General features: G+C 52.1%; 2 protein-coding genes across 2 annotated transcripts; both read left to right on the forward strand.

The window, feature by feature from the left end:
- The first annotated feature begins 264 nt into the window (after positions 1-264).
- Positions 265-1,212, forward strand: LOC124974910 (olfactory receptor 13A1-like). The gene has a single exon (XM_047537862.1). The coding sequence runs from the start codon at positions 265-267 to the stop codon at positions 1,210-1,212; it is 948 nt and encodes a 315-aa protein (XP_047393818.1).
- A 4,484-nt stretch (positions 1,213-5,696) lies between these two features.
- On the forward strand, positions 5,697-6,614 carry LOC124974926 (olfactory receptor 13G1-like). The gene has a single exon (XM_047537896.1). The coding sequence runs from the start codon at positions 5,700-5,702 to the stop codon at positions 6,612-6,614; it is 915 nt and encodes a 304-aa protein (XP_047393852.1). The 5' UTR covers positions 5,697-5,699.
- Positions 6,615-12,811: the final 6,197 nt, after the last annotated feature.

Here is a 12,811-nt window from a genome sequence, read left to right on the forward strand (position 1 = left end):
GTATGGAGGGTGCTGCCTGGCACAAAGAGGCAGGGGTATTGTTCTGGGTTTGGTGTCTACAGAGAGAAGAGTTGATGCTCTGCCTCCCTGGGGGCAGGGACCATGTTACCATCTGTATTATGTGCCTTCTGCAGCCAATGTGCCCTCAGCAAACATTCCTGGTTTCAGCAGGACCTGTTCAAGAGGCCAAGTCCGTGCCTCTGCCCTGGGCCCTGTCTGCCAGGCCCAGCTGTGTTCTAGTGGACCTCCAGGGATCACCCACAAATGGCAGCCAACAACCACACGGCTGTGGTGGAGTTTGTCCTGCAGGGTTTCTCTGAAGACCCTCGGCTCCAGGTTCTCTTCTCAGCCTTCTTTCTCCTCCTCTACCTCATGGCTTTTGCAGGAAATGTCATCATTGTCATGGCCATTGGCCTGAATCCCAGCCTTCACACCCCAATGTACTTCTTCCTCACGAACTTGGCCCTGTTGGATGTTCTCTGCACATCCACTGTCCTCCCCAAACTTTTGGAGGGCCTGGTGGCCACCAGAAGCACTATCTCCTATGGCGACTGCATGGCCCAGCTCTTCTTTCTGACCTGGTTTCTGGGGGCTGAACTGCTGCTGCTCACAGCCATGGCCTATGACCGCTACGTGGCCATCTGTCGCCCACTGCACTACCATGTGCTGATGAGCTGGCCCTTCTGCGTCCTGCTGGCTGGCAGTGTGTGGGTGGTCAGTGCAGTGAGCACCTCTGTACACACGGGCCTGATGGCTCGGCTCCATTTCTGTGGTCCCAACCAGATCCACCACTTCCTGTGCGAAGTCCCTACCCTGCTGCTGCTGTCCTGCAGTCCAACCACACTGAACGACATCATGATCGTCATTGCAGATGTCTACTTTGGCGTGGTCAACTTCCTGCTCACTGCCCTGTCCTACGGCTGCGTCGTCGCCAGCGTCCTGCGCATGCGCTCGGCTGCGGGCAAGCGCAAGGCCTTCTCCACCTGCTCCTCCCACCTGCTGGTGGTCACGCTGTACTACTCCACCGTCATCTACACCTACATCCTCCCAGGCTCCAGCTCCTCCGCGGAAAATGGCAAGGTGGTTGCCTTGTTGTACACCGTGATCAGTCCCACTCTGAACCCCCTCATCTACTCCCTGAGGAACAAGGACGTCAAAGTGGCCCTGGGGAAGGTGTTTGCCTGCACTTGGAGGAGGAGGGAAGGCCAGTGAACTGTTCCAGCTAATTCCAGTGTATGACTGAGAATCTGATGCTGTGGCAAGGAGAAAATGATTTATGCAGTGGATTTATAGCTATGCGACTCCCATCTGGCCACCGCCCTCCCTGTGCAGTGCAGATGTCTGAGGCCTGAGTGTAGAGGCCCTCAGGTTGTGCAACAGGGAGAGTCGGTAGCCGGTGGGGAGAGCAGGACACTACTTCTCCTTCCTCCCACCCTGGCTGAGCTGCCCTCCCACTGGAAGCCCCTGGATCCCCTCTGTGAGAAGTGCTGCTGGCCATGTCCTCCTTCAGGGGTCAGGCTCAAGGGATTGCAGAGGGTCAGACTCACCCATCCCGCCCACATCCTAGAGCGGTGTCTCCAATGGCTGTCTCAATATTCTGCTTGGTAAAAAGTCACACAGACTGGTATCCAGCTCACGACTGTTGGTGTGCGCTGGCGGAGGATTGGGGGATACTGCTCCTCACTGTGGGAGTGAGAGAACTGTAGTCTAGCCTCCCACACCAGCCCCCGCACATGTAGTGGTTGTACTTCCTGCTCTTTTTCAGGACAGGTACACCCTCCAACCAGGACAGCTGCCACCGAGGCACAGTGCCTGTGGCTCTACGTTGGACAGACGTTCCTACAGATTACTTCTGGGGTTTCCTTTGTTCTTTCATCTTACCCTCTGCGTCTGGCTCTGAGTGAGGGAGATAATAGAAGGGCTCAGGCAGCCAGGACAAGATGGTGAGTGAGGAGTTCGGGGGCAGGACTAGGACAAAGGAGCAACTTCCTGTGTGACAAAAGTGCTTGTAGACACAAGTGGGGGCCCAGTCAGACAGACACATCCATACTTGTGCTCCCATCGGGGTCCAACAGAAAAATGAAAGCAGGCTCATGGGCAGGGGGCACCAATCAGTAATAGTGAGGAGCATGTGGACAGGGAAGAGATAAGTAGAGGAAGAAATTCCAGACCATAAACAAGGTCGAAACCCCCCCTGGACTCCGGCTCCGGGCCTTCTTGTCAGAGAAGTCTTGTCTCTGGATCTCTGCTGATGTGCAACGAACCTGCTGCTTGCTTGCTGCCTCTGGGTCCTGCTCTTCAGTTCTCTGCTGACAGAGTCGAGGGACCCACACCACTGGACATGAGTGCTGCCATTCTCGGCTCCCTGAGACACCTCTCCTCCTCCTGTCCTCCCACAGTGTCTTCCAGGCAGTGACACTCGCTGCCTTCCTCGTCACTGTTTGCCAGTGACAGCCAAAGTGCAGCCACCCCTGGGTTCTCCTCTGAACCCTGCCGGTGCCGCAGCTGCCCTGTTAATGCCCAGATCAGGCAGGGCCCTCCTGTGGCTGGAGCAAGGCCCCACGTCCACCCTCAGCTCAGTCTAGTTATGAGAGCCAGTTACCAGCACTTGTTGACTTCTTTCCCGGCTGTTGTCCATCCCCAAAGCCTGTCGGTCTCACCCAGTCCTGCCTTCCAACCCTCCCACCTGCACCCCTTGCCTTCTTTTTCTTCTTCTAATACACTTTATTTTTAAATTTATTTTTATTGTAAACAAGTGGGATACATGTTGTTCCTCTGTGTGTACATGGAGTAAAGGCGTACCATTTGTGTAATCATACGTTTACATAGGGTAATGGTGTTTGATTCATTCTGTTATTTTCTCCCTCCCCCCACCCCTCTTTTCCCTTTATACAGTCCGTCCTTCCTCCGTTCTTGCCCCCTCCCACCCCCATTATGTGTCATCATCCGCAGCCCCCTTGCCTTCTTGAGTTGTGTTTCTTTATATCTGTTGCAACATTTATGAACAATTTCTAATAGCAGAGTTGGCAGAACATGGCAGTGGACACCCAAGCACCCGTCAACCACCTTCTGCCTGTGATTCCTTGCCACATCTGTAACTTTATTTACTCACCTGCCCCTCACCAAGTTACCTGTTTTTGTGCATTTCAGAGCAAGCTTCAAACATCAGTACACTCTTGTGCAGGGTTACTGGTGATGCAACCCAGGGGCACTCTACCCCTGAACTATATCCTAGTCCTTTTTATTTTTCATTTTGAGATGAGGTCTTGCTATGTTGCTGAGGCAGGCCTCCAACTTGGGATTCTCCTTCCTCATCCTGGCAAGTCACTGGGCTTACAGACATGGGCCACCATGATGGACATCAGGACACATCTGAAATACTTCTGTATGTTTCCCATTAGAGTTCAACACGTGTTGATAGAGTCTTTTTTTACTTTTGAGGTAAAATCGTCAAACAAAAAACTGCAAAGTAAGGGCCTTCGTCCACGGTTTTGACATACGCACACGTCAGTGTAAACCACACCCAGCAGACGAGGTGACACCCAGGAGGCTAGGGGTTCCAGGGATTGCGTCCAGGCTGCCAGATCCATCTGGTGAGTGCCATCCTTCCTGCACCTCCCACTCCAACACACCACTGTGCATCCTCTTCTAGATCATATTTCCTGCCCCGCCCTGTACTATGTCATCCTCTTTGCTATGAAGAATAAAGCTTTTTTGGCACAATTATGTACAAGACTTTCTGTGTTCTGTTTGTCTTGGGTGTGACTGTGGGTTAGGGTTAGGGTCTTAGGCATGTTTTTACATAGCTTTTTTAGAAACTTCTCTTCCAAAGCAATAGCACCATTTCATACTGTCAGAGATTTCTAATTGCTTCATATCAACACCTACATTTAGTGATAGATTTAAAAAAAGAAGTGTCATTTTTTCCTTCCCTTGCCCCTGTGGTAGGGACTTTCTCAGCAGAAAAGAAAGATAACATGGCATCATCTGTATGGATGTGCACCTTCCACAACTCTGTTGTAACACAGTTGCAACTCTGTTCTGTAGAAACAGAATGTCAAAGTCAGCGTGTGTTTTACCTTCTATGGGAGACAAAGAGCTGGCAAGTAAAAGGAACTACCGGGAGTTACAGAAGGCAAAGGCACTCAGCCTGTGGAAGTGAATCTGCTGGGCTGGCGCTGGTACTAGTTAAGTGTTGCTTCCTGGTGAAGGCCCAGGTGCCCTGTTTGTCTGTGAGAATCCTACAATGCTCAGAGCCCTCAAGGTGCTCCCTGTTGATCTGGGGCGACATTAGATGTTTGGGACGGTCTGGCCTCTAGTTTCCTTCTTGTTGGAGCAAAGGTAGTTCCACAAACTTCCTCTTAATTACTGCCTCATACCATAAATTCTGATGTGTTTCCTGATATTTTACTTTTCCTGACTTTAATTCCACTGTGGTCAGAAAACATACTTTATATGCCTTAAATCCTTTAAATCCTTAAAAATTTGCTGAGTCCAGTGCATGGCCTTTCTTGGTGAAGGTCCCCAGTGTCTTGGAGGAACATGTGTTCTGCTGTTGTTGGGTGGAGTGTGCTGTGAGTCTAAGCGGTGCTCCCCATGAGGGCCTGGGTCTGTCCCCAGGTGCTGGTCATCTTCCCAGAGGGTCCTGAGCTCAGGCACCAGTTCTGCCTAAGTGGGGAGGTGGCTCTCTGTAATTGGTTCCTCAGGGCCCGGCCCCTCTCCAAAGCTTCACCTCTGGCTAGTGCAGATGAGGCAGGGTCTGTGTCCTTGTCACAGGTCTCTTACTGTCCCCACTCATACCTGCAGATGTCTCCCATGGTTCCTTGGTACTTTTTAAAAAAACCTGTTATGTTTCCTAATGAAAACTAATGACTGTTTTTTCATGGTAGTGAGAAGCAAGTTTCACATTCCAGGAATATCAGGAAGATTTTTACCATGTTGGTAAGTACCTGCTCTAAGGGGATGTTGATTCTCTAGTTTGATTAGAGATGATGAGGTCTTGGTAACTGTGGTGGGGTGCTGCATTCTACACTGACCAAGAGCCATGAGATCCCTCTGGCTGTCATTTCTGAGGGGAAAAGTTCTCTATTTCCAGGAAAAAGGGGACTGAGCAGCCTGGACAAAATGTAGCATAGAATCTCTGGAGCTGGAGGGTCCTGCCTGCAGACAGGACTTGCTCCTCCAGCTCCAGACACGGGGCTGAGTGAGCTGCCCCCAAGTGCCAGTGAGGATCCTGTGCATCCCGGGGGTACTGGATGTGACCGGGCAAGGCAGGGAGTATTTGGTTAGTTCTCATTCCTCACCCACTGACCCCTGAGTGGGAAAAAACTGGCAATTTTCCTCAGAAGACAGAGCTCAGGCCATCAGGAGTTTCTGGGTGAGGCTCCTCCCCAGTCATGCTTGGTGCCCGTGGGCTGTGGACCCAGGCAAACTGAGTAGGAGGCCACGTCCAGAACGGCCCAGTCCCTAGGATGGGTGGGAGGAAGAGTGCCCCTCTGGGGCTCCTCACGCAAGTCTGGTGGCTCAGAGGCACATTTTTACTCACTCAGGGTACTTGAAATCCTGCCTCTAAGTGGGTCACACACAACTGAGGGGCGGAATCTTCAGAACAAGCTGGGAAGGTGGCGATCCTTTCCTCAGCGGAGGGGTCAGAGCTGTGGGGTGAGCGGCTGCCAGGCCTCCACACCCAGGCCAGTGGGATGAACCAGACGCTGGTCACCGAGTTCATTATCCTGGGATTTTTGGAAACGCCCCGCCTGCGAGGACTACTCTTCCTGGGCTTCCTTGGCCTCTACTTGGCCGCCCTCTCGGGAAACCTGCTCATCATGGTCGCCATCAGCACCAGCCCAGCCCTGCACACCCCCATGTACTTCTTCCTGGTCAACCTGGCAGCAGTGGACATCCTCTGCACCTCCACCATCCTGCCCAAGCTGCTGGGCAGCATGGTGGGTGAGAGAACCATCTCCTATGGGGGCTGCATGGCCCAGCTCTTCTTCTTTACTTGGTCAATGGGGGCTGAGTTGCTGCTCTTCTCGGCCATGGCCTATGACCGCTATGTGGCCATCTGCCAGCCGCTGCACTACGGTGCGCGGATGGGCTCCCGGGCGTGTGCGCTGCTGACCGGGGCGGTCTGGGCCATCAGCCTCACCAACAGCAGCGTGAACACAGGCCTCATGCTGCACCTGCCGCTCTGCAAGTCTGGCATCGTTGAGCACTTCTTCTGCGAGATTCCCCCTCTGCTGAGGCTATCCTGTGCCCCCACGCGCCTGAATGAGGCCATGGCCTTCACCGCGGACGTGTTCCTGGCCATAGGCAACTTCTCGGTGATCATGCTCTCCTACGGCTGCGTCATCGCCAGCATCCTGCGCATGCGCTCGGCTGCGGGCAAGCGCAAGGCCTTCTCCACCTGCTCCTCCCACCTGCTGGTGGTCACGCTGTACTACTCCACGGTCATCTACACCTACATCCGGCCTGCGTCCAGCTACTCGCTGCACAAGGACAAGGTGGTGTCCATTATCTACACCTCTGTGGCACCCACTCTGAATCCCCTCATCTACACTCTGAGGAATAAGGACGTTAAAGTTGCATTCAGGAGACTTCTGTCCTTCCACTGAGCCCACACCGGCCACCTGCTCCCAGCTCTGCCGGGTCAGGGGTGGCAGGTATGGCTAGGAAACTCAGGGAACTCACCCAAGGTCCCCGACAGGGACAGCAGCCCACCTGTGGCTCCCCGAAGTCCCCACCCAGACCCCGTGTATTGTTGAGTGAAGGGGAGTCGGTGTGCCTGCGCGCTCCTGCCCTGAATACAGTGAGGAAATCGTCGAACACGATCTGACCTTCATGTTGATTTGTTCCCTCTTCGGTGGCTTTTCTGGCCCTTCCAGTCTGATGCGTCCCAGTCATGCTGGGACATGTTGATTTGTCCCCCTTGTCCCCTGTGTGTGGCTTGTCTGCCCCCCACCCCTGTGTTGGTTTCATGCCTCCTTCTCTGTTGACCTTTTTTCCCCAGCTGCAGACTGCAGACTCAGGGCACTGTCCTGCTCTTATCCCTGCAGTCGGTTGCTGCCACATACAAGAAGGGTGCCAAGACCATGTCCACCACTTAGATCACTAGAACTAGGCTTGGAAATGCCAGAGGCATTTTGTGGCATGTTAGTAAGGGAACTGACAATTCTCAACTTTCCCTTAATCTGAAACATTTCATGTCCCTGTGGAAAATGGACAGGCATTAATGGTGGTGAGTGGGAGAGAGTGCAGTTCATCAGCCTGCCTTGCTGCTTGGACCCAGGAGAAGAGGGGATGCTGGACAGCCTTCAAGGGTGAACCCTAAGCCACCCATGGCTGTGCTGAGGGGTTTCCACGGCCTCCACCCAGGGCATGCCCAAGGTGGCTACACCCTAACTCGGGCTCTCCTGGCTTCTCTTGCTTCCTCTACGATAGAATCCTGAAGAGGAACCATGGGACTTTTCCATTAGAAATATTTCATTAAGTGAAGTTAGGAAATGTAGGTATGAAGGAGATCACAGGAAGAGCAGAATAATGCCGAGTGCACCCCGAGGGCCCTCGTTCACATTCCCATCTCTCAGTCTTTCCGTGTGGGCTCTCCACACGCAGATTGTGACCAGCATGGAGTCACTCTGCACAGAGGGATTTGCACACCTGTTCTTTCAGTTCTGAGAACATGGCCTGAGTCCTGACTTTCCCACCAACTCCTGGCAGAGGCTGTGTGATAGCAGGGCCAGGGTGCAGCTGCCCTCTTGTCCCCAGCCAGTGCCATCTCAGACTCCACCCACTTCCTACTGGAAGGAAAGGTCAGCACTTCAAGAGGCAAGCAACAGATCACAGCCTCTAGGAAGTATCTTCACGTTGTCCTGTGATGAAATGTGGCCAAACAGTGGGACAGGAGAACGGGATCCAGATGGGAGCACAGTTGGTGGGCCTGGAGGTGACCAAGAGGTGGATGGTCACACCATTCCTTAGCAGTAGGCATTGTAAATATTATGAAGGGCTTCAAGGAAAATGGGTTCACAATGAGGGAACAGGTAAAAAGTTAGGAATCAGGTAAAAACGCAAGTTATAAAGAAGAGCAAATGTGAAGTCTTCCCCTGAAAGATGCTGTGATAATTAGTGGGGGGAAGGAAGAAGGGGTCAGCCACTGGAAGAAAGGTCCCAAGAAACAACCCATGGGAAAAAGACCACAGTCTTGTGCCATACGGGGCCTGAAGCAGTCCAACCCAAGGTGCCTGGAACATGTGGAGGACAGAGAGGAAACAAGGAAGGCCAAAACATACAAAGGAAGAGTGGCCTAAGGGGTTTAGACATTTAGTGGAAACCCAGTGAACAGGTTGTAGAAGTTCAGGAAAATCCATGCACAATCAGTGGGCCTACTTACCTGCACTGCTAAAACCCATTTATGCAACATTCTCCTAACTTTTCTTCTAGTAGTTTCATGGTTGTGGGCCTTGCATTTTAACCTTTCATTCATTGTGAGTTGCTTTTGGTGTCTGGTGAGAGACAGAAATCTAATCTTGTTCTTCTGTGTGTGGATAGGCAACTGCCTAGCACCATTTGTTGAAGAGGCTGTTCTTTCCCCCACTGGCAGTCTTGGTACTGGCGCCAAAACCAGTCACTGCAGAAGCATGTGCATGTTCCTGGACCCTCCACACTGTCCCAGTGGTCTCTGTCTGTGTTTATGCCAGGACCTTGTTGGGTCGGCTACTGCACCTTCACAGTACAGTTTGATGTTGGGCGTCCTTGTGCCTCTGGCTCTGCTCCTTTTACTCAAAATTCCTTTGGCTATCAGGCATCCTTTGTGGTTTCATATGAAGTTTTGTATTTTTTTTTCTGGTTCTGTGAAGAAAATCCTGGTATTTTAGTGTGATTTTCAGAAATCTATAGCCTACTTTAGGAAGCATGTACCTTCTGTTAATGATAGTTCCTCTTTGAGTAACAATTTGACACTCAGTTCCACCTATTGAAAACCAAGGTGTGCCCACAGAAGGAAATACTCTCCCTCAGGAGTTTACCACTCAGAGGCAGGGTTCAGGCCACTCACACTGTGTCGCTAGAACAGGAAGAGGGAGCACAGGAGTCTTGCTGCAGATCCCTTAGCCTGGAACTCCCAAGAGGCAAAACAGGTAGAGTATTTTAAAAATGGATTCTGTGTTATTGGGTGGAGTGAGTGCTGAAGTTGGCCTGCCCAGAAGGACAGAGCTGCTAGCCATCCTTATGGACGCTTACATGGCTCACAGTCATCAGAACTCTGAACTGAATTGTCATGCGAATGAGCCTCACAGTGTTGATGTGACTTGTTCAAGGAACAGGAAGAATGCAGAATGATCTGTAAACTGGGAGGGACCAGGCACATATGAAGAGCACTGAGCAATCCAAGCAAAACCACCCAGTGTGAACCCTGTGAATGTGTTCTCTGGGGTTTCCAGGGTAGCAGCTAGGATGAAGAGCTGAAGGAACTCCAGGGAGCTGAAGCATGTGCTGAATTGCTGACTTGCAGCAGGAGGGGGGTGACACAGGAAAGCCCAAGGCCCTCTCTAAAGAGCCCCACGGTCCTCCAGTCTGCTCTGCTGCCTCACAGTGGACTGCAGACCTGAGGCAGGAGGCCTCAGGGGGAGGCCTGTGAGCCTGGACTTTGCACAGGCACAGTGGATTCCAAGCAGCCTCCTGGGAGGCTGCTGTGGGCAGGGTGCCGTGGAGTCCCTGGGGGAGGACAGTGCTCATCCTGACAGTCTAGGGCACAGTTGCTTGCTCCTGCTGGACACCTCCTCTGCACACACTTGCTGCCTGGGAGCTTTCTCTGTGAGTTGCTCCCCAGGGTCCCCAGACAAACAGCACCCCTGGGCTCAGAAAAGTCAGGTTTCAGTGAAGGCCAGCTGACACCTGGTGCACAGACAGGGTCGGAGGACACGAAGTCTCCTTTTACATGGGAACAGAGCCTTGGTGGTCAGCATGGGGCTGAGTTGGGCCGCAGTCCCCACCACATTGCTCACTGAGCACTGTGAGCAGCACGGTGAGTGAAGCCTCAGCCCCCCACCCTCGGAGCCCCAGCAGGCAGCGCAGCTTCCCAAAGTGGACTCCACCTAGAAAAGTGCTGGCCCATGCCAGCCCTCAGTGGTCGACAGCACCGTGCAGGGTCGTGGTCTCCCTGGGTGTGACACTGAGGAGGAGCGCTGGTCTGACCTCGGGATGTGAGAAGGGCTTTGGGTTAAGCTCCTGCAGAACAGGCAGAGTGCAGGGTGCAGAGGGCTGGTCCGTGCCCGTTCTTCTGCCTGAGTCCAGACCTGGCTGCCTCACTCACCCTAACCCCTCCCGCGCCTGCCACTCTGCTTCTGGAATGACAGGAATATGCTGGGAGGTAGAAGACCCAGGTCCACAGGCAGGCCAGCATGGGGCCCTTCCCTCCTTGCTGGGAGAAGCTGTGAGGGGCAGCGTCAGGGGCAGCGCCGCAACCCACAGCAGAGCAGCCGTGCTGGAGTGCAGGGCAGTGCAGGTGGACTTAACAGTCCTCTGCCATCATTAAGCAAGGAAATGAAAGAAGAAATATTTCTTTAATCAGGAAAGAGCCTGTGTAGCTGTGTCAGCATAGAACACAGAGCTTTTCAAACATCAATTGAACATTGGTACACATGGAGCTCTGCTAGGCCAATGCTTCTTAAATTATCTGTGTACCATCAGTTTCTTTGACTTTTCTTACCAATCCATATGAACCAGTGCTTTTAAAAAACACCCATTTAAAAGTCAATCACTAGAAACAGGATTGTGTGCTTGTAAATGCCTGTGACCTCAAAGTGTGTGGTGCCTCTGCCTCCACTAGCCTAGTCCCGCCTCCTCAGAGGGTCGCTGCATCACACTCTGCATGCCCACACCACGTCAGGGGCACATCTAACAATCCTGCAGGCCACATTTGCTGCCTGGGGCAAAGTATTGGTGTGAAATAACGGCTCTGCTTTAAAGGAAATAAGAGAGTATTATTTGAGCCCAACCTGAGTGACCAGGGCTTGGGAACATGGACTTGAGTCACCCAGAACAGCAAGCTCTGCTACTAGGAGATCACTTGGACTTCTCTAGTCATGATGAGAGAAGGTCACAAATCCACACATTTATCAGATGTTTTGGTGGAGGCCTCTGAGGGTGCACAGAAGGGGAAGATCGCTTCTGTGGCTCTGGTGCCACCTCACAGTGCCCTTGGCTTTGGGGCTGGTGGGCTGGAGGCTTGGTAATCTTAGCCATTCACTCCGAGGATTTTACCTAGAGACCAGGAGTCATTGGCAGAGTTGGCAGGGTGGCCATAGAAGGGACTGGGCAGCCCCAGGACTTGGCTCTGTACCCACAGCTGGATGTTTCCAGGAGGAAGATGTTCTCATCAGCTGGGCCAGGTGTTCTGCAGGATCTTGATGCAGGTGCAACTTCCCCAGAGAGCTTAGGTTCATGGAAGAAAAATACCAGCAACAAGAAATACAAACTAAAATTCCCCAAGAAATGTTTTTTTTCCCCTAAAGGTGTTATCAATATTTTAAGCTGAAAGAGAGCACAAGATCTTAATTCCACAGATGCAACTAGATTCAACATGATTTGAACATTATTGAATCTGGGTAATGGAGATGGGGTACATTATATTTTTCTTACCATTTTTCCACGTGAATTTGAAAATACTTCATTTCTACATTATGGGTGAATGGGATGGAACCCAGCGAAGGAAGTATTATCAAACTCAGGAAGCAGCAAAAGTAAGACAAAGAAGGACTAGAAAGCAATGAGCCAGAAGTCTGACCGGAAAGTTTGCAGTGTGATGGCCCCAGGGAAGGGCAGAGGGCAGCGGATAAGGATGAAAGCAGAGATGGCGAAATGCAAACACGTGGAACTGCTCTTCAAGGTTCAGTGGAATGGACAAACCGCCTCTGAGGCTACTCAAGGACAAAAAAAGTACAAGTAAACAGCATTTAGGATGAAAAGACCGCTCGATGCTAAAAACAAGGGCTGGCCGTGTAACACCAAGCAAAGTGAAGTCAGTGATTTAAGCATGAAAGGAATCACAAGACCCTGAAAAAATGTCTACCCACAGGGGATTCAAGAAGAAATATAAAGCCTGACCAGGTGTCCTCTTAAATAAACTAAAGTATAAATGGCTTAACATAAAGCTTTATTACAAGTAAAAATACTAGGTAGTGTAAAAAGTGAGTTTTTTCCAACTTTCAAAAAGTTACTTTTCCTATTTGAACTTCCAAAGGATGAAACTGAGTGGCAGGCATCAAACCCTCTGTGAAGCAGCGGCGACCCTGACAGGAGAGGCAGTGCATGGGTCAGCAGGCCACGCCAGTGGCTGGTGCCCACCCTTTGGGCACAGGCGCATCAACACAGCAAAGATCCTCAGTGAGGCGACAGGGCCTTCACACTGGAGAGTGCACAAGTGCGGCTCACCACGTTAGCACGCGGGAGAATGCTTGTCACGAAGCCCTGGTGTCGACACCGATGAGTGCCTAGGAAACTTGCAGGGAGGCAAGGACCCTCAGGAATATGACTGTGAAGGAACTGGAAGGGGAAGCTGGTTCCTGCCCTCGCATCCAACCCTTAGGTGAGGGCGCCTGCAGGTCGATGGTGGTTAAATTAAAGGCGTTAGCTCAAAAGGCTTGGAGGAGACCACCGCCCGGTGGGCATGCAGCCAGCCACGTGCTTCCCATGCTGTGGGCATGGGTGACGCCACAGCAGCAACCTGCCACCACCACGGAGTGCGTGGGTAATGAGGTGTCCAACAAGTCTTCCAGGTTCTTTCTTGGTATTGTTGAACAGTCGCTGGGGC

Source organism: Sciurus carolinensis, unplaced genomic scaffold, assembly GCF_902686445.1.
Source record: "Sciurus carolinensis unplaced genomic scaffold, mSciCar1.2, whole genome shotgun sequence".
Lineage (NCBI taxonomy): Eukaryota > Metazoa > Chordata > Mammalia > Rodentia > Sciuridae > Sciurus > Sciurus carolinensis.

Excerpts from the sequence above, each read along its gene's own strand:
- LOC124974926 (XM_047537896.1), top strand. The coding sequence starts at position 5,700 with ATGAACCAGACGCTGGTCACCGAGTTCATTATCCTGGGATTTTTGGAA.
- LOC124974910 (XM_047537862.1), top strand. The coding sequence starts at position 265 with ATGGCAGCCAACAACCACACGGCTGTGGTGGAGTTTGTCCTGCAGGGT.